This window comes from Oryctolagus cuniculus, chromosome 17, assembly GCF_964237555.1.
Source record: "Oryctolagus cuniculus chromosome 17, mOryCun1.1, whole genome shotgun sequence".
NCBI classification, from domain to species: Eukaryota; Metazoa; Chordata; class Mammalia; order Lagomorpha; family Leporidae; genus Oryctolagus; species Oryctolagus cuniculus.
In genome coordinates, this window is record NC_091448.1 from 38,416,928 (window position 1) to 38,440,659 (window position 23,732).

At 56.9% G+C, this 23,732-nt stretch overlaps 1 protein-coding gene across 6 annotated transcripts in view; it reads right to left on the bottom strand.

The window, feature by feature from the left end:
* Positions 1-22,854, bottom strand: part of HNF1B (HNF1 homeobox B) — a 54,057-nt gene extending 31,203 nt beyond the window's left edge. For 2 of the 6 annotated variants that reach the window (XM_008271145.4, XM_008271144.4), the window contains exons 1-4: positions 22,297-22,850; positions 17,836-18,035; positions 12,710-12,896; positions 10,745-10,980 (exon numbers count right to left, since the gene is read on the bottom strand). In XM_008271145.4, coding sequence (XP_008269367.2) covers positions 10,745-10,980; positions 12,710-12,896; positions 17,836-18,035; positions 22,297-22,640 — 967 coding nt within the window. In that variant the 5' untranslated portion in view covers positions 22,641-22,850. Of the gene's footprint in view, positions 1-10,744; positions 10,981-12,709; positions 12,975-17,835; positions 18,036-22,296 lie in introns of all 6 variants that reach the window. The other 4 variants (XM_008271143.4, XM_008271142.4, XM_051825477.2 and 1 more) reach the window with 3 other exon arrangements.
* Between the last annotated feature and the right edge of the window lie 878 nt (positions 22,855-23,732).

The following is a 23,732-nucleotide window of genomic DNA, read 5'->3' on the forward strand; positions in this document are numbered from 1 at the left end:
TTGGGGCACACTGGGTTGGTCCCAGGGTAAGGAGAGGGGTCACTTCATGGGGCTGGGCAGCCTCAGTGCCGCTTTCTCCTACAGCACGAGGGTGAGACTGAGAAGGGTTAACAGTGGCCATCGCGAGGCCTAAGGGCTGGGGCCAGACGCCCCTGCGCAGTCTGACTCCTGGGGTCTGGTCTTTTCTGAGAGCCTGCCTTTGCGGGCAGGGGTGATCCATCTGCAACAAAGGCCCCCGGGTTTGGTCGTGGAGAATGGTGATGCTCCTAGCGGGCCTGAGCACTGGGAGAGCTGTAAAGCCATTGACAGACGGAGCCACTGGGTGTCCGTACAAAAGCAGAGTCCTATAAACAGACCTCTGCATTGTGTCTTAAGGGCCAATAAAGTGGCCTTAGAAAAGAGAGGTTTTCTACTGTGGCCTATTCAGAAACAGGGCCCTACTGGGAGATGATAGCCACGGGGAAGTTCCTTTGAGACCTGGCAAGTATCCGAGCTGCCTCATTAAGGGGGTCTGCCCAGCCAGACCCCAGCCTCTTCATCACCATTGCTGAGGGCAATGCATCAGCATCAGCATCATCATCACCATCACCATCATCATCATCACCATCATCACCATCATCATCATGACAGACAGCCACTGATGACCCGGCAGGCTCAAGGATGCCTGGCCCAGCAAGCACCTTGGAAGGTGGCTGGCTGGCTGCTGGCTTCCAGACAGGAGCACCAGGGACTGCTGGCTGCCTAGGGCGGGGCAGTTTTGCTCCTGTCTCAACAGGTGACTCCAGTTTGCAGTGAGTCCAATCCCTTCTCTACACCTCAGCACACTCTGCAGAAGCCCAGGAAGGCTAGTTGTCACTCTTCTCTTGCCCAAGGAGTTCTGGTAAGTAACGATAAAAAACTAAACTAACAGAACATCAGGGAGAGAGACTCATAATAGGTTCTTTGAAAGCTTGCTGGAAGCATTGAACGCTGACCTTATCCAGCCTCCCTTTAAGCAGTGCTAAGAGGGATGGAACTGGATGACACTGTGTCCACAAAGGAAAATATGTTTTAAATGACACGTAAATTGAAACTCATGCCACGCTCAGTTTTACTCTAAAACTGAACAACAAACTTAGAAAACAGGAGATTTATGCACCGAGCCTTTGGACAGGAAGCTCTCTACAATAGGTATCCTTATTCCATAAACAGAAGGGGTGCCTGCCACAGGCTATGTGGAAAAGCCACCAGGGCTCAGATGTTGGAACAGCCCACAGTTCTACTACTCAGGATTCATACCTAGGGAGAGAAGCGGTTAGAGACTTCTCAGGGATTTTCTTCACAGGGAGAATAAGTCTTGCTTTCTTTCTTTTAAAGTTTATTTATTTAAAAGGGAGGAAGGGAGAGAGGAAAGGAGAGAGACAGACAGACAGAAATCTCCCACTTGCAGGTTCACTCCCCAAACACCTGCAACAGCCAGCGCTGCCCCAGGCTGAAGCCAGGAGCCAGCAACTCAGTCCAGGCTTCGCTCGCATACAGGTGCAGGAACCCAACTACTTGACCTAGTGCCTCCAAGGTGTGCATTAGTAGGAAGCTGGACTGGAGAGCAGAGCTGGGGCTGGAACCAGGCACTCTGAGATGAGATGCTGACATCCAAAGGGATTGTTTAAGTACTGTGCCAAACGCCCCCCTCATTTCTTTTTCTTTGATAAATGGGGACGCAACCCCAGTGCTGCACCTGGCAGAGGAGTCTGAGCACCCAGGAGGGTGGGCTGCTCATGGTCGTTTCTATCCACGAAACACCTTGAGACAAATCCAGCGCTTCCTTTGTGCCTACCGTGCAGACCGATGTGACACACAAAAGGAGACTTTGTTTACAGGTTTTTCTAAGAACTCACTTGGCTTCATTGCCAATCCAACCTAACCGGTGCCAGCCAGGAAGAGGCACCTGCAGTGGACAGGGCCATGAGGTATGGGCATGCAAGCTGCCACTCAAAGGCCCCGAAAGTGTTAACCTCCAGCAGTGATAGGTGTCTTGTTTACACCCATTATAAATCTGGTCCCTGTGACTGGCCCCGCCCAATCTGCTGGTGCTGTAAATCTCTGATGAGCCCTAATAAAGGTGGAGGGCGCCTAACAGCATGCAGTTCCTGCAGTGGGGAAGCAGCGAGGCGCTGAGCGAGAGAAGGAGGGAGAGAGACAGATGACGAGCTCCACAATAAAATATCACAATGGCAAACCTCCCTCTGCACTTCAGGCAGCAGAGTCCTGAGCCCCAAAGCTGATGTGAATCCCAGTCTCCAAATAATAATCCTGGAGAGCTGGCGGGCTATTTGCCAGAATCCCCGAGATGCTAAGTGCTTCATCCAAAGTCACCCCTGCTTGTCCCTGGCCCTAGCCCCCTGGCCCCTGAAGCCCAGTCCAGGTTTCTCACTGCAGCAGCGTCTCTGGCCCAGTTCAGCAAGGCGCTGTCAGGATCACCCCGGGGCCCAGGGACGTCTGCCCCTGGCTGTGCATCTACATCGCTTAGAGAACTGTTGAAGCCCCCAGGCCTGAACCATCTCCAATGCTGATCCTAAAGGGGTGTGGGTGGGCTGGAGGTTGAGGGTGCCATGTCCGTTTTGAGCGAGCTCCCCAGATGACTGGCAGGTGGTCGAGGGAGATTTCAGAACCACCGAACCTGCCACTCTATTGGCTTCAGTGTTTTTGATGCCTGAAGTCACAACTAGGGCATGATCATGGCAGGGGAAATCCCCCCAGGACGAAACTACAAAGCCGCACCCTTGTCAAGAACCCCGGGGAGGGCCACAGCCGCCACTCTGACCACGCCCTGAGTCAGCCCACTCACTGGGCAGTGGCAGCCACCCCTCCCTCCTCGTCAGGCACCGGCTATGTTGATCACCTTGAAGCTTCACAACAGCCCTAGGAGACAGGTATCATGAGCCCTACTTTACAGATGGACAAACTGAGGTCAAGGCTAATAATATCAGATAATATCAGAACCACAGTTCAAGCCAAGCCTGTCTGGGGTGCTGCACCTCGCCACCTGTCCACGCCCACCGGAGGCTGGCGCCGAGAAGCGTCCATCTGTAACCAGCATGCCCTGGGTCACATCGACGCTCCCTGGATAAGTCACTGAACACCAAAGGCCATCTCAACAGTGCTCCTCCAGCGTGGGAGGAACGCGCATGGTCCCAGATCTGAGAAAGCTGATTCCTCCAGAGAACAGGAGAGACCAAGTCTTCCCTGGCTGGCCGACTCCTCAGTGGCTAGACTCACACAGGTGCGCTATTGGCAAGGGTGCTGGCGTCAGACCATAGAGGCATGTTAAGCAGATAGGTACACATAAGGCGAGGGAAGTCACTTCCAGAAAATCAGCTCTCGGCAGCAACTGAGGTTTCCCAATGCTCATGTGGGTTGCATCCACCCTCCCTTTCCTTCCACTCCACTGCCTGAAGTTTGGGGGGCTTCCCTTCTCCAAAGAAAGGCAGGCCAGCTTCTCAGAAGTGACCTCCACTGGAATAGCACCCCACCCCCTGGAACTGACAAGTTCCCAGTGCTAGTTACCAACGAGCAATGCTCACAAGCAAGGTTCCCTCCCATAATTAAAGGAGAAAAGATGCCCTGTTAGGTATGGGAAAGTTACGGTCATCTTGAGAACCTGACTTCCTACGTGGACATCAGCCTACCCCCCACCCCCACCCCAGCCCTGCCGATCCCCGGGGCTCCCTCTCTCTCTTTCCTCTACTTGTGCTAAGGACTCGTGACACTGGATATGGCCGTGATGTCACAGAGCGGCCCTTCTAGGAGGAGTGGGAAACTGCCTTGTGCCCCATGCGCTATTGCAAGGCAGCCTGAGTCTGCTGAAGATCTCAAGATGGGCAGCAGGAAATACTCAAATTCTCTAAACATCAGCACTGACCAAAACCTCCAAGAGAGCAGGAAAATGGAGGGGAGAGGGACCCCAGCAAAGCTCCGCAGGACTAACAGCTCCTGCTTGTGAGAGCCTGCTGCATCAGGGTGCCTCACAGACATACGTGTCCCCCATTTTACACACTGAGAAACTGAGGCTCGGAGACTTGTCCGGGATCACACAGCCACAGGTGGCCAAGCTGAGGCTGGAATTCAGGTCTGCCTCCACAGCTCCTGACTTTGTTGCTACGCGCACTGGCTCTATAAGAGCATTTCCCCCAAAGCACCTTTAGGATGTGCTTGGTGATGAGGTTGGTGACATTCAGACAGGGAGAAATGAATGCTCATGGGGTGGCTCCAAGATCCCCCAGGACACAGAGTGCGGTCCCTGGTCCATCTGCTCCAATACCACCTGACAAGTTGTCAAAAAATCCAGGCCTCATCCCCAGACTGAGAGTCAGAGTCCACATTCTCACACATCCCATGTGCTCAGAGCTCTCAGACTTGGCTGCACGCTGGTGTCACCTGCAAAGTCTTAGCCACAACCCTCTCCTCAGGGACTTGGATTCAACAGGCGGGGGTGCAGCCTGGGCCCTGGGACTTCTAGATGTCCCCCCCACGGGTGCTTCTGAACCGCTGTTGCACAGCGGGGTCAGCCAAGGGCAGTGTACGTGCCACAGCCAGCTGCTGGCGGACAACACGTGAGCCAAGACTGGGTTTTATATATTTTGAAACAGTTGGGGGAAAAATGCAAAGAATATGTTGTGATGTGGAGAAACTATATGAAATTCAAATTTCAGTGCCTGGAAATAAAGTTTGCTGGAAAAGCCAGCCACATGCATTCATCGACATATGATCTAGGGCTGTTCTGGTTTACAAGGCCTGAGTTTTGGAGCTGGGACTGGGACGACACAGGCCTGAAATGTTTATAAACTGACACTACAGAAAGAGCTAGCCGAACCCCTGTTCCAGACTACCCAGGAACAGCCAGGATGAGAACCAGGACTGGGTGCTTCATTCGTCTTTATTTGTAGCTAAGTTACACATACAAAGAGTACTTCATAAGGTTCATGGCAAAATGGAATGAGAAGATAAATCCTGCTGCAAAAATTATTTGAAATTCAGGCATTGTTTTTTTCACAATATGTGATGAACAAAGATACTTTCTACTCACTTTCTTTTTTTTAAGATTTTGCTTACATTTGTATTTTCCTTTTCTCTATTGCATTATTTGTTTTTTAAAAATATTTTTATTTTCGTTCAAAAGGCAGAATTATGGGGGATAGGGGTGAGCGAGTGAGCTCCTATCCACTATTTCACTCCCCAAATAGCTACAATGGCTGGGGCTGGACCAGGCTGAAGCCAGGAACCAAGAGCTTCCTCCAGGTCTCCTACCTGGGTGCAGGGGACTAAGCTGTTGGGGCATCCTTTGGTGCTTTCCCAGGTGCATTAGCAGGGAGCTGGATCAGAAGTGGAGTAGCAGGGACTTGAACCAGTGTCCAGATGAGATGCTGGCACCACAGATGATGGCTTTGCTCACTATGCCACAATGCCAGCCCCCCATTCACTTTCTTAACAAAATGTATTTGAAAGACAGTGAGAGAGAGAGAGAGATATGAATCTTCCTTCTACTAATTCATACGACAGCCAGGGCTGGGCCAAGCTGAAGCCAGAAACCAGGAACTCCATCCTGGTCTCCCACATGGGTGGCAGGGGCCCAAGTACTTGAGGCATCCTCCACTGCCTTCCCTGGTACGTGAGTAGAAAGCTGTATTAGAAGCCCAGTAGCTGGGACTCGAGCCAGCGCTCCAATATGGGATGCCAGCGTTGCAAGTCGCTTAACCTGCTGCACCACAACACTGGCCTTTCCACTCACCTTTGGAAGATCCCTTGTATGGATTTCAAAATTTGAGGGCACCAAAATAAACTGATTTTTTAATTCCATTTTCCACACACGTGTGGCACACCCTCTGTGTGTGTGTGTGTGCTTGTGTGTGTGTGTGTGTGCCTATTCTGCCCCTCTCCCTCATTTGTGTTTTTATTTCCCTTGCCAAGCAGGCAGAGAGGTAAGGCCAGACCCTGCGCCTCCACTTATGCAGGTAGCCTCAAGGTCTTTGTAGGGATCTCTGCCTCTTTCTGTACCTCTGGCACTGAGGCTTCCCATCAAACTTTAGCAAACAGATTCCAAGAGCACTTCTCCCACCAGCGGCAGGCGGCTTCCTTCCTCCTGGAGGCAGTAAGGAGTCTTCAAATCTCTAAGCACCCTTCAAGGGGATTAGCCAGCAGGGCTACCTTGGATGATAGGACCCAGCTATCTCCCGGCCCCTTTGTGTGAGGAGCTCTGAGCACCCCCAGCCCCAGCCAGGTTTCTTTGTATGGAGACCAAGGTGGGTCTCCTATCAGTGGAATGCTTTGAGGGCCTGGCCTCTGAATGGCATTAATATCCTGATTGTCTTCCCCAATCTCGTGGGAGCCCATGGGGTGGTGCCCACAGATAAAATTACCTTCATATCCAAGAGATAGAGGGCAGGCAGATAAAGTCCCTAGGAGGACAATCCAGCCGCCTGCCCCAAGGAAGCCACAGCAGCTCCTAGGGGACAATGGGGATCTGAATATTTGTACAACTGCCCTCATAAACCCCTCCCTCTGTCTGCTGCCCAGGGAGGGGCGGAGCTCACAGAGGCAAGCTAAGGTGCCTGCCCCGACTCATTAAGTTGTTAACAGGCATTTAGTGCCCCAGACAGGGCCCAATGCAAGGGCAGTTCAAATCCCCACTGGGATGGGGAAGGGGTCCTGGGGGAGGGGCTTCCATCTTATCCCACAGAATGCACCTTGGCCAGGGGCAACACTGGGGAGGAAGCAGTAAAGCAGCCCCTGGCTGCCCGACTGCTCTCAGCATCTGCATGGAGCAGAGAGGCACAGGGCACGCCAGCTCCAAGCTCTGTCTGAACTAGGGCAAAGGACTTCAGCATACACAGAGGTCCCACCCTAGGAGCTGGTTGTGCAGGTTCAGTAAGTGATGCCCCGGGCTCAGGAAGTGCTCTGTCAGTACTCCCTGTCCCGATTCTTCACATTGATGCACAGCCTCACCACTGCCACTGGGGACGGCGGGGCCTTCCTCAGTCCTGCAGATTGCGGTGTCAGGGACAACAGTGGGAGCGACCCAGGCACAGTGTCCTGGAGTCCACTTCATCCAGGGCCAGGGGTTAGATTCATGCCAACAGCGTGGGAGGGGCTGGGAGGGGCAGCCAGGGAGGCAGGAGGATCCTCCGTTTCTGCAGCTCTCATCTACTGTCAGGGAAGTCAGATCCACTGGGCTTACAGAGGGAGGAGCAGCGGCCACAGACACAAAAGCCTCCTCCTGTGGCACAGGAGGCCTGGGTGTTATCCTGGGCAGGCAGCTTCTCTTCTCCGTGCCCTCCTCTGCCCAGGGGCAGGTGTCCCCACTTCCTTCTCCAAAGGGATTGCCACAGGGAGCAGGGGCTGCACGGCCACGGCTGAGGGCAGGCTGGGGAAGACTGCGTGCCCCTCCCCTGCCTCCCGAGGCAGTGGCCGGGCGAGTTCGCCTGACTGGAGCGAAGGGTGCAGCGAGCAAGGCCACCACTGATCACGCAGCAGATACTGCGGCTGGGGCCGAGAGGTGAGCCCAGCTTCCGTCCCGTGCCAACTTCCTCCTCCTCTCCTTGGGCCAATCAATACGCACACCAGTCTCGGGCCAGTCCCTTGTCTTACTGTAGCCCTGCCCTCTGACCTTCTAGGGGCCTTTCTCTTGATTCAGCTCCAGAATGGAGGTAGAGGCCATCACTCGGGGCCTGCTCAATGGCCTCAGAACCGGCTGTCACGGGGCCTATAACCAGGGACAGCTCCTGCTGGCGCAAGCTGGGATGGGGTGGAGTGCAGATAAAGGCCGTCCAGGCCGAAGATAAATGGCCGCCTGCAGCCTGCTCCAGCGACTCCAGGCCCCCGAGAAGAGCAAACAAAGGGTGCCCCTGTGACACTCCCTGGAAAGATGAAGGCCCATCAGCCAGAGCCAGGCTGGTTCAAAGCCCCAACTTAATTGTCAATTAGGCATGCATAAGGGGGACAAAGCCATGACAACGGCGGGCTGCATGCTGGTGTGTGATTGTAGGGCAGCTGATTCTGCTGACAGTGTGCTTGTGGAGCACCTTGTAACCAATCAGCTGCTGACAGCGGCACAGGGCTCCTCCTGCCACCCCTACTGGGCCGGACATTCCAGGACCAGGGTCACACCGTGGTCATCGTGGGCGAGTGGGCCACTCGGCGCTGAGCGTGGCTGGGAGGCAAGGGGAGAGCAGACACTGTGCCCCTGCAGGAAGGGGCTCTGGGAAACACTCGTCTCCCAGCTGCTGGTGCCCGGGGAAGGGCAGAGGGGTCTCATCTGCCCCCTTGCTCCAGCTCAGCCCGAGATCGGCTGGCTCTGGATGTTGGTTTCTCCTTAGTGACTCAAACTCCTTTTGCATCTTGCATTTGGTTATGTCTGGGCTTTTACAGACTGGACCTTGGTCATGGGTACCGTGAGGCTCTGCGGACCAAAGCCCACCCTGAGCACCAGGCTCCAGCCTAGGAATGCCAACGCAGCTCCAGGCAGCCTGAGGCGGGGACATGAGCCTCCAAGCCCAGGCACAGGTGCACTGGCTGCCTCTGCCTCTATCCCAGGACCAGGACAGCTCCTAGGAATAACGCCCTGGCCCGGTGTGTGGAATTAAGCAAGCAGATCTCCGCAGCCTGCCCTTCTTCCCGCTGCCAACATCCAGCGCTCTGTGATGACTGTAGTAGGCATGATGAAAACACAGCTTACTGGGCAAGGTGACATCTATCCACTCCCATGTTGAATCCTCACACAGACCCCGGGAGGCAGGTACCGTGTCTGCATTCTACAGGGAGGTTTTGAGAACTCAGCACATTGATAAGCTGGCTGTTTAAAGCCAAGATTCTAAACTATACCTAGAGAATCCAGTGCGTGGGCGAAGACGAGGGCAGCCACTGGAAGTATACAGTGTCCCATAATTGTTGCAGGAATAGCGCAGGGCATCTCCCTCCCTGGAAAGATCCACGCAGTCCTGAACGATAACCCGGATGCCCCACTGGTTCTGAGGCCTGCAGGGTGGCAGCCTCAGCTCCGGTTACAGCACGCTGCCCGGGCCTGGGAGGCACGCAGTGGGAATCAGCAGACCCAAGTTTGCGGCTTTGTTTTGCTACCACTGCACTGCGTAACTCTGGCTAATCACTGCCTCCCTCTGGGACCCAGCTTCTGGGAAGTCCTGGCGAGCGCTGACTTTCTGTGACTTGTTACAAGGCGCACACCTCTGGGGCATCCCAGCAAACCCTCTTCCAGCTGGGACAGACGGTGCTCAGGCTGCCATCACTGGGCTGTGCCTCCCGCCCACCCTGCCCGGTTTCCAGTACCTGCTCGGCCGCCCTGCTGCCCCAGCCCTCAGTGGTCCCCTTAGCTAGCGACCCCGAGGTGACCTCTGCACAACCCCAGCTTGTCAGAAAGCTGCTGGGCCTTTGTTTGGCTTGCAGGCTCCCTGGCTTTGGAGTGGAGATCACAGGTCCCAGCACAATGGCCATTGTCTTCTCAATAATGCCTCTTGCCCCAGCCACGCCCCCCGCAGCTCCCAGATTCAGCTCTGTGGCAGGCACACGGCTGGCCCGCCACACGCCTGCTCCTGCCTGCTCTGAGTTTCCAGAGGAGCTAAGTGACTCAGTGACTGCAGTCAGGTCAGTATTTGCCTGGGGGCTTCTCTGTCACTTTCTCCCTGGGCGTCTGAGCCCTTGCTTTCCCTGGGAGTGGGACCCAGAGCGACTGCTCACCCAGCTCCTTGCTAGACATGATCCTGCTCTCAGATACCCCCCAAGTGACAATGCATGGAACAAACACTGCATACTGCCTGCCAGCTTGGGGCTCTGAGCCTGTCCCGGGGGCACGGTCACCCTAACACGTGGGTCAGCTGCCAGCTCTCTGGCCCTATCCATCCAAAGGGGCGAGTGGCCAGTGAGGGGAGGAACAGGTTGCAGAATCGCCCCAGAGTTAGAAACCATTCCTGGTTTCCCTCTTCCAAGCACTTCCACAGAGTGGGCAGGATACTGCTCCAGGCTTGACCAGCTGGGTGTGCAGGAGACCTCAGCAAGCACACAAGCTCTAGGCAGCCCCAGGAGGAGACGTGCTCAACCCCAGCCTGTGCCCACCACGACGCTCAGCCAAAGGGCTGGTGTCCCACAGCGAGCACAGACGATTCCATCCCAACCAACCCAAGTCCCCCCAGCAGAGGTGGGCTCGCCCAGCCAGCACCTGGCATGCAGCAGGGACCGGGTCAGTTCTGGCCAACTCCTCACTGCAAACACTGCAGGTGACAGACCCTACCCAGCCCTGATGGAGCAGAGGTGCCAACCGTAGAGGTTGCCGGGAGACTGGCCCTTTCCGAAAGGCTCCTGGGCCTCCCTTGCTGGAGCCAGATAGAGCAGCTGGGGCTAGGAGACGGCCAGAGTGACTGGTGACGCCTGTCTGCAGTGTAGACCCAGCCTACCAACAAGGCAGCCTGCTCAGTGGATAATCCCATGGCTGGCCTGATCTGCTGAGCCAGCAGCCACCCAGGTAGAAGAAAGGGGATGAAGGGCTCCCTGGAGGTGGCATCATCCCTCACACTGTGATGCCTGAATAAAGAGTTGCAGGGGATCACCAGAGCCACACACTGTTTTCAAGAGAATATTCTGGCCTTGGGAGGGGACCAGCCCTCGCACCAGCCCCAAGAGTTTGCTCCTCTGAAAAAGTCTTGAGCCAGATGAGCCACATGGGAGAGGCAGGGGCATGAGGCTGCGGGACCCCGCTTACCTGACAGCTTGTTTGGAGGAGAGGCACTGGGCTGGTGGTGGGGGGAGCTGTGAGCCAGCAGGGGGTTCAGGCTGTGCGTCTGGTTGGAACTATAGGCGTCCATGGCCAGTTTTTGCCGGAAGGCCTCCTCCTTCCTGCGGTTTGCAAACCAGTTGTAGACACGAACCTCTGTGACCAAGTTGGAGCCCAGGCCGTGGGCCTTGGACGGGGACACGCCTCGCTGCAAGCACTCGGCCCTGGAACGGAGGGAGGGGAGAGGCTGGGTGAGGGTGGCCGCTCTGCTGCCGGGGGCTCGGCCCTACCCTCCACGTCGCCATCCTCAAGCCAACCCAAAGGCCTTAGGAGCACGCGGAGGCCCAGGACTGAGCGGGGAGTGGGGAGGAAGGCCATCCTGAGCAAATGCCAACCTGTGCCATCATGGGGTGAGGGTGGTCAGCCAGGGGCCTGAACCCCGCACAGAGCAAGCTGGGCCACCCTGGAAGTCAGCGGCCCAGGCCTTGGAGGAGAGAGCAGGCATGGGCGGGCGGGCAGCTCAGCGGCAAGGCCCTGCTTGTGCCCCCAACACCTCCTGTTTTGCCTTTCTTCCCCCCTACTCTAAAGGCAGGGTCCTTTGCCAGCTTGGCCGAGTCCCTTCAAGGAACTCGGAGGGCATCTCTGGGCCCAAGGACACCCGGACACCAGAAAAGGTGCTGAGGCAGCCGGAGTCCTTATTCACACCCAGAAGCCCCTGCGAAAAGCAGGCTGGGTAGGATGGCGGCCACACACAGCTGCGCCTCTATTCATCACGGCTGCCAAAACCCAATCCAGGTACGAGAGATGCTGCCAGACCCCACCTGGGGCTCCGCGTCAGCAGGGGCCAGAGTACAGCCTGAGTGTGCTGCGCCCTGTGCGGGCCAATTACTCTGCCTCCCCACTTCCTGGCCACATCTGTCCACAGCCAAAGCTGACCTTGCTCAGAGCTGGAGAAAGGGCCAGAGGCCATGGTCAGCAACCAAGGGCAGAGTTTGTAGAAAGCCAATACTGGAGTCAGGGAGGACTGGGCAAGAAGACACCCCACAGATCTCCAACTGCTTTGTTGCTTTGTAAGTTACACACAGGTGTCAATGTTGAGGTGTTGAGGCCCAGGGCATGAAGCTGCTGCCTGTGACACTGGTATCCTGTATCAGAGCACCGAGTCAAGCGCTAGCTGCTCTGCTTCCGATCCAGCTCCCTGCTAATGCGCCTGGGAAAACAGCAGAAGATGGCCCAGGTACTTGGGTCTCTGCCACCCAAGTGGGAGACCTGGATGGAATTCTGGGCTCCCAGCTTTAGCCTGGCTGTTGCTGGCATTTGGGGGGACTGAACCAGCAGATGGAAGATGTCTCTGTTTCTTTCTCTCTCTCTCTCCCCCTTATCACTCTGCCTTTCAAATAAATAGATAGATACTTTAAAGTGCTCTTCTGAGTCACTATGGCAGAGTGGACGGAACAGATCCCACCAATTCCCGGTCTCTGTCAAGTTTCCTTCTGGGCCAGTGGGGGTATGTATCACAGTGAGTGAAGGCAGAGCCAGAGTCTGTGGCTAGAGGAGTGGTTTTGCTCTGGCCTGTGTGGAGGGCGAACACACGAATTGCCCTTTGCTGCGTCATCTTTTACATGCTGGGGCGTGAGTCAGCATTCCACAGGAGGAAACGTCCATGGGCGACAGCCAGGCCAGCATGGCGCAGGAGGGCTCTGCACTACAGGGCTTCGCCCGGACTGACCATGACCAGTCATCTCTCGCGGGGACCCCTCCGAGGAAGGAGCCACACGACGCTGCTCAACTATGCTTATTCACATCTTGAAATTGGGGGCTCTGTGGGACACACTTGGGGACACTCTGATTTGCCCGCACTTATCTGGAAAACCAGTGTCTCCACGGCCCTGGGCTGAGGGCGTGGCCAGCCCTCGCAGGCGCTCCCGCCTGCCCCTGGGCTCTCGGTGTTACCTGTTGCACTCCTCCACTAGGGCCTCCCTCTCCTCCTTGCTGGGGTTCTTTTGCCGGTCGTAGGCCTGGTACAAGATTTGCTGGGACGCGGGCCCCCACTTGAAGCGATTGCGACGCATCTTCTTATTGGTGGGCTCGGAGCAGGCGTCATCGGACTGCCCGGGGCCCTGGCTCTGCTGACTGAACTCTGGAAAGAGAAACAGCAGCTGATCCTGACTGCTTTTGTCTGTGAGATTTCCAGAACTCTGCACTGTCTGGTTGAACTCTGAAAAGAGAAAGGAGTAGATTTGATAGGGTCTGTAGCCTTCCCTCGGCACACAGACAGACAGACAGACAGACAAAGACACCTGTACTCCTCTCCCCTGAGCTTTGCCGCCTGCCTTTGCCCCGCGTGGGGCTACAGAGGGGGCCTCTGCGCCCCCTCGGGTGTTCCAGCAAAGTCACCCTTCTTCTCCCTTCAAGGAGCTCCACCACGGCCAACCAGTGCTTTGGGAAGAATTATTGTCTTTGCTTTCGGCTCATGGCCCTTGGACATGAAGCAACACTCTGGATCCCATGCCCTTGTATTTTGTTGTCAAAGGGAGGTGCTTAACCAAGTGCTTAACCTAGGGGGAGACTGCTCAGAGGCCCAGTTTACACTTAGACAAAATATTCAGACACTTTAAAGAGCTCACTCCACCCTTCTCTCGTCCTGTATCTGCCATATCCATGTATTATAACATAAAGTTCTTAGAACAACATGGAACACAGAAGTCTTGGAATAAGACTAAAATAAACACGAGCAGAGCTTTGCAGTGGAAAGAGAAGACGCTCTTTAGATTTAAAGTGATTTAAAGGCTTTGGTGTGTATGTGTGTATGTGTCCAGGGGTCAGTTTCTGAGACAGCCAGCCAGAGAGGGAAAAGTCTGACAGATCCACCCACCAATCTGAAAATGGGCAGGTGCAGAAGTCAGCAAACACGGGACGTTCCTGGGGAAGGCGTTGAATGAGCAATGCAAATGGAATGGTGCTCCCTGTCTGTCTGCTTCCCAAAGCCCAGGCCTCTCCTGACCCTCAACATGTTTTTGTGGGGCCCACGCTGTGGTTAAGCCACCCCCTTCAATGCTGGCATCCTACATCGGAGCACCAGTTTGAATCCTGTCTACTCCACTTCTGATCTAGCTTCCTGCTAATGTGCCTGGGCAAAGCAGCAGAGGATGGTCCAAGTGCTTGGGCCCCTACACCCATGTGGGAGACCCAGACGGAGTTCCTGGCTCCTGGCTTCAGGCTGGTCTAGACCTCACTGTTGTGGTCATTTGGAGAGTGAACCAGCAGATGGGAGATCTCTCTTTCTCTGTCTCCAACCCGCTGCCCCATTTGCTCTACCTATTGAATATATAAATAAATATCTAAGTACACATATTTAATTTTTGTTGAACAAATGGAAGAGAGACTGCAGCTGGGCCCGAGGGTGATACCTAGGCCTATACGGCTTCTCCGAGAGTGAGACTGACTTTGCCGAAGACAGAACTGTGTCGTCTTCCTCACATCTGTGAGGAGCAGGGCCCATCAGGTGATTCATCCATTTTACAGATGAACAAGCAGAGGTCAGGCACTCTGCTGAGCAAGGCCACTTGAATCCATTTCCCAGCTCCGGGCCCAAGTCCTGGACCTTGGTTCTTGGAGTCATCTCGCAGGTCTCTGAGTGTCCAAGGAGCCCTGGAGTGTGAGTCTAGATGTGCCAGCATTGTCCTTTGGACAGCTGGGTCCCAAATCCTCAAAGTTCAAAAGTCAGGCCAGGCCTTAACGTTAAAGTCCCCTCTACAACACCCACCCCGGGGGCCGTCCAGTCTGTATTTCTCCTGCAGCTGGGAACTTCCTACTAAGGATTTATTTGGTCCACCACAAGGGAGCCATGAGCCCCTAATCAGCCTGGACTTAGGGTCCCAGTGGCAGGTGGTGGTGGGCTTCACTCAGCCAGCTGCTGATCAGAAAGTCTGCGCACAGTGGCTCACTGAGCTTGTCCCTGGGGTCTTTGATTTGGGCCTCACTCACTTTGGGTGGTCCTCAGGACACCTGAGGTACACAACAATGCCTTTGGAGACCTGGGCTGTATCTGTCACAGGCCCCAGGGCATAAGGCGGGGTCACAGCCAGTGCCTTAATCCCCCAGTCCCTCAGCTTCCCCACCTGTGGAATGGGCCTGGCTGAAAGTGGCAGGGCACTAATTAGTTAGAACACCTCCGCCCCGACCGACCCCAGTCTTCACACCTCTGCGATTACTTGGTCAGCTCCACAGAGCTCTGGGTGCAGCCACCTGAAGGCCACCAGAGAGCGTCCCTGCCCCGGCAGCCATTTGGCACAGTAGTTAAGACGAGGGCTGGACGCTCACATGCTGGGTTCAAGTCCTAACTCCGGCTCCCAATGCCCACTTCTTGCCAATGCACACCCTAGGGGGAAACAGGTGCTGCCTGGAGTATTTGGGTCCCTGTTACCCAGGCAGAAGTCCTGGATTGAGTTCCTGGGCCCTGGCCCTGGCTCCTGGCTTCAACCTGGCCCAGCCTCAGCTGTTGCAGGCATTTGGAGAAGTGAACCAGCAGACCGGAGCTCTGTCGGTCTCTCTCTCCCTCACTGCCTCTCAAATACGTAAAACTAAAGGAAAAGCAAGGCCCTGCTCAGTGTGTGTGGAATCTGTTCTTGGTGTCTCCTCCTGGTGGGCCCCGGCGGCACCTGTGAAGTTGGAATGGATGGTCCAAGGGCTGGGGTCAACGTAAGGTCTTCCACTTGACGTGAACAGGAGTGCGGGCAGCTGGCCCGCGTCTCGCGCCAGGCCAAGGCCCCCATGCACCATCCCCACTCTCCACCTGAGCACTGCGTCTCCACTGCACAGATGAGGGGACTTGGGTCAAGTGACTTGGGGCCGGGGCCAGGATGCCAACCCAGCCTGTGGGCTTTGGGCTCCCGCCCACCACTCCTCACTTAGGAACCCGACCCCGGCAGCGATGCTGGCCGTGGGCCTGGGGGCCGCTCACAGTTGCCCCGGAGGGTGGGGGGCACCTCTGTCTCTTGCTTGCCTCGGAGGAGGGAGCAACCTGAACGCTGTTCAGAGCCCAGTGCAGGCCTCCACCTGCCTGCCGGTCCTATCGACCTCAGGGCCTAGCCTCCCAGCTCTTGGAACTGGAGAGCTGGACTCCTCCGTGCCCTGAGTCACCATCAATTTCCGCTTTCTCCCGGATGAACAGAAAAGCTCTCCTGCCCGTGCCATCTAACTTGGGGAGCTGGCTTCAGCACCTCTTCACAGACTTGGCAGCCAGCCTGGAGGAGCAGACTCTATGGACGTATATATGGATATGACCGCTCCTTATTTTCAGATTTTCAAGAAAATGCATCATCACCTATAATCTTTTAAAATCTCTCCCCCCTTTCTCCTGCTACTCACCTCATTCATATATGTCCCTCGTTTATCTATCTCACTTCCTAATTTTTACCCCATGCTTACAGGTATCACCTCCCCTGGAAAGCCCTCCGGGATGTCTCCAAGCAATTTAATGTCCTCTGCTGAACCTTGTGTATATATTTATAACACTTTTTAGAGAGTGGCTGCTGTTATTTACTCAAATTTCAACTCCCTCACTGGACTGGAAGTCCCTGGAGCAAAGGGCCTGTGCAGTCACAGCCTAGCACGGTATCTGGCACAAACAGGTGCTTGTACAATATTTACAGAAGGGAGAAATGTTCCTTAGGCTTTGTGTCTCTTGTGACTCTAAAACAACAATAACAATAACAATATAACCAAAAAGATCCCTGGAAGAGATTGCCCTAAATTTTCGTAAAATGTCCTTTCTCAAGCTTCTGGAAACACTTGCTGGGGTGTTTGTTTTTCTTCTAGAAGGTTCCAGCCTCCCTCTCCCCTCCTTGAACGCAGAGCTTGGGTTTGGCCAGTGGCAGGACTTCTCCGGCCGTCAGAGACACGCTCCTGAGAACTTTTCTCAAGTTTTCCAGGAACCAGAGAGTTGCTTCATGTCAGGGACACACATTCTTGAAGAGCCAGTCACCACGATGGGGGTCGGCCCCACCTTAAAATCCTCCTCTGGGAGGGAGCAAACGGCCCTGCTCAGCGTCCTCTGCTCTGCCCACTGAGTGCCTCCACCAGAGGACTCCACCAGCCCTGCCTTCCCAGCCCGGGACCCCGAGACACTAAGCCCGAAGCATGTGGCAGAACACAAGAGGGATTTTTAAAAAGCGCCCATCCGTGGGAGTGGAAAAAACAAAACCCAACTTCCGCCCTGGCGGCAGCTAAACACAGGGCGGAGACAGTCGGCGGCCCGGGGAGCACAGGCAGGGAGGAGGCAGACACCCCAAGTTTCCCTGGGGAGAGGGCTGGCTCAAAATAGGTCAGGGGATTCCTCCCTACAATCACGCCCCTCACGCTTCTGTCATTCCCACACAGTCCAATCCCCCCCAAGACTTCGAAACCAAAACCTCGGTATCAGTATCGGTATCGGGGGAAGAACTCTCGGGACAAAAGGAAAACTCCAGGATGGGGTTGGGAGTGACAGGAAGTGGTGGGACAGGGCTCAAAACGAAGGCACTTTGTGCCTTGCCTTGGCCAGCGGCAGCCTCTTCACTGGGGCCGCCAGTGGCACTCCCCACACTCTGCCAAGTCTGGTGAACTGACTTCAGCCCCCAGCCCCCTGCCCAGCCTGCTGGGTCCTGGACCCCTCTCCCCGCATGAACAAATGTCTTCTATTTTTGGCTGCTTTTTGCCGCAGGGAGGAAAGTGATGGAATGACCCCCATTAACCGGCTGCCAATGCAGTGTCTTCTCCGATGCCAGACTCTGACCTGTGGCTAGGGATCTAGAGGGGATGTCCCCTGGGGGACATGGTCCACTCCATCACCTGAGTGGTTCCAAAGCGAGGGTGTGGGAAGGAGAGACAGGGACAGTGCAGACTCTCAAAGGCTTGTCACAGCATCGGGGGAGAGAAAGAGGTGGCACAGCCGAGCCGCTGCATGCCAAGGGCACCTGCCACCTTCCTTGCATCCGCCCGCGCTCACTAAGGCCTTGGGAACTGAGGCAGCCCAAGGGGGTTGGCACGCGGGCCCAGGGCACTGCAGGTTGAGGCAGAGGCAGGAGGGAATCACTTACGTCGCAGGATCTCCCGCTGCTTTCTGACGTACCAGGTGTACAGGGCCGCGCGCTTCTGGGTCTTCATTGGGGTGCCCTTGTTGAGATGCTGGGAGAGATGGGACTGGTTTAGGCCCGTGACGTCCACCACCTCCCTCTGGGGGATGTTGTGTTGCTGCATGTAGCCCTTGATCATTTTGGCGGCCCTCCAAGGGTCCTCACTGCACAGAGAAGCAGATGGTTAGGGTGTGAGCATGCCCTGCTGGGAGAAATGGTCTTTGTGCCACTTGTTGCTCTACCTGTCCAAGCTACAACCTTGGGGCAGGTGTGTGGCCAAAACACAACCTAGACAGGAGAGGTGCAGGGCAGGTGGTGGGGTGGCCAGTCCCGTCCACTCTCCATCCTTTTCTCCCGAGATCTCCAGGGCAAGAAGATGACTTTCCCCTTTTGGGGAATGAGAGAGTGCTCACTGCCCTCTCTCTCCCCCTCCCTCCCTCCTTCCCTCCTTCCCTCCTTCTCTTCTCTCTCTCTCTTTCTCCCTCCCTCTCTCCTTCTCCTCTCTCTCTCCCCCTCCCTCCCTCCCTCCCTCCCTCCTCTCTCTTCTCTCTCTCTCCCCCTCCTCCCTCCTTCCCTCCTTCTCTTCTCTCTCTCTCTTGCTTCCTCTTGCTTTCCTTCTTTTTCCAGGACTGGGCGAGAGGTAAAAGGCCAGCAGCCCCCTGGACAGTGCAGACGACAGGAGCCTGAGGCTGGGCTGACCAATTCTGCAACCACAGGGGCTGGTATCAGTTTTCAAATTCACTCGATTTTGCCCTCAGCCTCTCCCACGTTATTTTCCTTTTGAGTGGGTGTCTCCGTCCCTTCAAGGAGAGGGGTGAAATGTGCATGTCCACCTCCTGAGAACCACGGAGGGCTCCCCGTCACAGTGCTCAGAATTTCCGAAGAGTGCTCAGAAGTGGTGAGGCTGTTCTTCCCTGGGACTGCAGGATCTCTGCCACCACCACCGCTGCCGCCGAGGGAAGAAGGTGCTACCTGAGCCCCGCCTCCCCAGCACAGCCTGGTGGGGAGGAGTAACTCCAGTTCTGGAGTGAGATATGAACCGTCTCCAACGCCTGGCTTTCTTGTACTCTCACATCGCCCCCCCCCCCCCCCGCAAGGTAAGAGTGGCTGGAAGGTGATGTTTCTCATAAATCTCAAGCCCAGGCTAAGATCATGCTTAGACTTTTCATTTTGTTTTGCACAGGTATGCAAAACAAAATCTTGGACTGGGGCCATTGAATTTTATTTATTTAAAATGTTTTCAACATTGTCAGTACCTTTTCTTGCCTATTGAAAAAGTGACTTAAATGTGAGAGAGAAGAAATTATGAATGCATAACACAAAAATATTACAGAAGCAATACAGCCATTCACATATACTACTTATTAACTTATTAACTTATTTATTATCATTAACGTACACAACATCCCTTTACTGAATGTTTACGTGTATATCAGTTTGGCAGGACACGAAAATTAGTTTCCAGTGAAACAATAAAAAAAATGGTGTCAAAGCAAGATCCAGATTATAGTGTTGTCATGTAATAGTCAACTTATTTCTAAATGATTCCTTTCAGGCATCCGATAAAATTATTTTTGTTTCATGAATAAAATAATCAAATAGAGATTTTGTTAGCCCGTGAGTAGTTGCGATTATTTTAGCAAGTCCCCGACTTTGAAGGAATTGCTCTTGGGAAACGAAAACTTTTGAGTTTTAATTATATTTAAGTCAGTAATCACATCTCTCAAGTATTTAGGAAGGTGCTTACTAAATATGAAGTATTTAGTATGAGGAAGCAGCAAGGATCAACAAGAAAACTCGCTGCACTTTCAAACGTGAATTCACCTTGAGCCAAAGAAAAAGAACGCCACGAACATTTTCGCCTGTCCGTGTAAATGCCAGAGACGTTTTAAAAGTTTATTTCTGGCGAATACTCGTGTATTCCCACAGAGAGTTTTAAGGCGGAAAAACACTTTCCCCAGATAAGGAACAACCGCGTCAAAAGTCGGAAGGAAGCCCTCGGTTCTTAAAGTTCGCACGACATCGCTAGAGCAGACTTCGCTTTTGTTCAAACGTCGTTACCTGTGCACGTCCTGTGCGCCCAGAAACCGAGCGAACGGCTGCAGTGCTGCAGTGTGAGTGGTTTTGTGAACACAGCGAACGCGCCCCACAACTAAGAAGGTTTGTAAAAGTAAAGAAAAAGCCCAGAGAAACCTTTTAAACCCGGCCCAAGGCTTGAAGCCCGAACGGAAAGGCCGGAGTTGGGGGTAAGATGGCGCAGGTGCACCTTTCTGGCTTCCCGGCCCCGGGATTCTCCTGCGTTCCCGGAGAAGGGCCCGGACAGCGGGCCACGGCGTTGGACAGGAAAATCCCTCTCACTTTCAGGGGTTCTCAACCCTTGCCAGGACACGCGTCCCGGGCCGCGCGCTGGGCCACGGAGCCCGAGCGCAGGTGTCGACTCCGCCCGAGGGCGAACAATGACCTCGCGGCCCAGCGGCACGAACGCCCCGGATCCCGGCGCTGTCGGCGGCGCGCGGGGCCCCGCAGCCCCGGCTTGGGCCCGCGAGGCCGCAGTCGCAGTTCCAGACTCGCTCTCCCACCCCAACCCACAACGCGCGCCCTCCCGCCGGGGCGCGACCCGCAGCGCGCAGTCCCCAGCCCGCCTCCCTAGCCCTTCTCTGCCGAACTGCGCATCCGGCCGCTCCGCACCGCGACCTTTCTTCCCGCCTTAGAGGAACAGAGCGAGTGCCCGGCGCTCGGGACCTGCTGTGCGGCGACTGGGATCGCCAGCCGGAGTCCTAGAAAAATTAGTTTCATAAAAGCCGAACACCCCCGGGGGGCGGGGAGGGACTGCGGCTGACCCGGCCACGGGGGAAAGGCCTCGGGGTTTGTCCCGAGCCCCCGAGCTCCGCGAGACGGTCTCCAGCTCCCGCGCCCCGCGCCCTAGCCCGCTTTGGGGACGAAAAGAGGCCAAGGCCGGGGAGCCAGGGCCGGACCTGGGGGCGTCGGCCGCGCCGGAGCTCCGCCGGGGCCGCGGCTCTCGGGCAGCCCGGGTCTGCCCCGCGTCCGCGTCTCGGGTGCCGTCCCCCGCTAAGCCGTGTTTACGACTGCACCAATGAATAACCCGCCTCTCTTTTCAGCCTAATCGCCGTGCTTTGTGTATCTTTCTGTTGATGATTTATAGAAATAAATTAATAACACCCCAACTCCACGTGCTGCGGTTTTGTTAGTTCTCGGCTGCGTCCAGTCCGGCACCTGGCCGGGTATGTGGGGGGCTTCCCAGACGTCCGCAGGGGCGCCTCCCAGGCGGGGAGAAATTACCGCCACGCGGGGAAGCCTCTCATCTATGAATTATAGCAAAAATACCTTTTAAAAAATCCAGAAGTGCCCCCAGTCGTCCTGGCTGGCGGGCAAGGCGCCGGGTCCGTCCCGAAGCGCAAATTCAAATGCAAGGTCACCTCCCACCCGAGCCGCCGCCGCCGGCCAGCGGCCCAGCCCGCCCGGAGTCCCCGGCGCGACTTCAGTCCCGGCCCCCCGCAGCTGAGACCGCCGTGCTTCGGGGTCGCAGGCCCAGCCGGGGGCTCGGTCCCGCAGCAGAGAAGCCTGAGAGCAGCGTGCGGCGCTGGGCACCGCTCGGCTCCCTGGATAATTAGTAACCAGCTGTCAACGCGGGGCCGGCCGCGACGACCGGCAGGCGATCCCGGCCCGGCGTCGATAGTCAGTCCGCCTGAATCCGGCCCCGGGAATAGAGGGGCCCCGGCTCAGAACGCGCTCCTGGGCTCAGACGCAGACCGGATCCCGCTGCGAGCCCGGGGCTTACTCGCACCAGCCCCAGGCAACACCTGCTGGCTTATGCATTCGCGGCTCCTTTTGCCCCGCGCGGGTCCACCCCGACAGTACACACAAACATTCTCCCTTTGCAAATCTAGACTGGTTTAGGGGACTCCGGGACCCTCCACCGGCCCTGCAGATTCGAGCGCCTACCTGAGACCTCGCTTCCCAGACCCCCTTCCGGCTGCGGCCTGCCCCTCGGCGGAGGACGGAGGGTCGCCGCGCCCCAGGCCTCCCCGCCACTTCCCGAACCCGAGACAGCGCCGGGAGAGATGCGTGGGACTGGAGGCTTGCGGGCACGCGGGCTCCCGAGAAACCTCAGCTGTCTCGCCGCACCCACCCGCGCCTTCGGCCGCGTGGGCAAACCTCCTGGCCAAGGGGCCCCGGGCCGAGCCCCACTGGGAAGGCCCTTGGGCACAGGACGCTGGCGTGGGCCGAGAGGGGGAAGGCTCGGGACCCCCGGGCGGCCTGGCTGCGGGACCGCGAAGGGTCGGGGTGTCGGAGCAGAGGCGGCGCGCCCCTCGGGGTCTTCTCTGGCGGGGACCTGGCGTGGCGGGCGCAGGGGCCCGGAGCCCAAGGCTCGGGCGCGCCCTCTCCGCCTCGCTCGGCGCCTACCTGAGCATCCGGTCCACCTCGGCCCGCTGCTCGGCCGCCTCCTCGGTGTTGAGCGCCTGCAGCTCCTTGAGGATGGGAGGGGTGTCATAGTCGTCGCCGTCCTCCGAGCCCTCGTCCCCGGACAGGCGGCCCTTGGCGTGGCCGTTGGTGAGCGTGTGGAAGACCGGCTTGGTGTCGGGCTCTGGCCCGCTCCCGGGGGACAGGGGCAGCGATTCCAGCTTCACCCCGAAGTTCGGGGACGGCAGCAGCTCCTCCAGGGCCTGCACCAGCACTTCCTTGGTGACCCCGGAGCTCAGTAGGGCGCTCAGGAGTTCTTGCTGTAGCGACGTGAGCTTGGACACCATTTTCCAAGGACGCAGAAAGAAGGGGGTGCGGGGGTGGGCGGGTGCGCCAGAGGAGGGTGGAGGGGAGTTTCACGAGTGACCCCGGAGTCCGGCGGCCCCTCCACCCTTCAGCCTCCAGACACCTGTTACTCCCCGGGGTCCCGGAGTCTCCTCCGAGAGGAGTCAGAAAACTTCTAACTTGCCATGATCGCCACCATTAGGCCATATAAGACATGCAAATGAGTGGGAAGGGCCCGGCTCTCGGCTGGATGCAAATGGTGGTGGGGTGGGGGGAAAACCAAGAGAGAGGGCGAGCCGAGCTGGAGGGGCAGATGTGCGCCACAGGCGCGCGGGGCGGGCGCGGGGCCGCCCAGGCCCGCGGCGCGCACGCCGGGGGGCCCGGGACCCGCGCTCCCCGGCTGTGTTTGCCGGGCCACGCGCGCTTGAGCTCTACCCTTGGTCTGGGCGCGGGGGGCTTTTCTACCGGCCGCCCTGCGGGCCCGGAGAGAAGAAACTGCGCTCCGTGGGGTCCAGGTGAGAGCCGGAGAAAGCTGGGGTGCGCTTGGAAGAAGCGGGTAAGGAGGTGGCAGAGAGGAGAGCCCCTCCGAGGCGCTGCGGGTAGAGGCGATGTCGACACCCTGGGGCGGCGCTAGGCCGGGTAAGCGAGTCTAGGAGGGGACCCGTTGCCTGCCACTGCTCGCCGCCCAGCAGGCGACCGGCCCTGGCCTTTGGGTTTGCGGCAGTGCGGCCGGGATCACAGGCACCGGGCGAGGAGGCCGGCCGGAGCGAGCAGCTTGGTAAAGCAGAGCCCCCCCAGCAGCAGGCCCGCCAGGCTCTCCGATTCCAAGAGAATCCAAGCTGGACGGCTTTGGAGGCAAAACCAGGACTGCGGGAACTCCTCCGGAGCGGCGAAGGCGGAGCTCGGTCCGCGACTGGCTTGGCCCACTCATTTCTGGTTCCCAGACCCCCGCGGTGCTTGGGCGCTGCGGAAGCCAGGTCACTGCGGCAGTGGCTACGGCAAAGGCGCGCGAGGAAAGAAGGCCTTGTCTACCCAGGCCTTCCAGTCGCTGCTCTCCGGGCAGCCGGGGAAAGGAAGGAGGAAAGAGGCCAGCC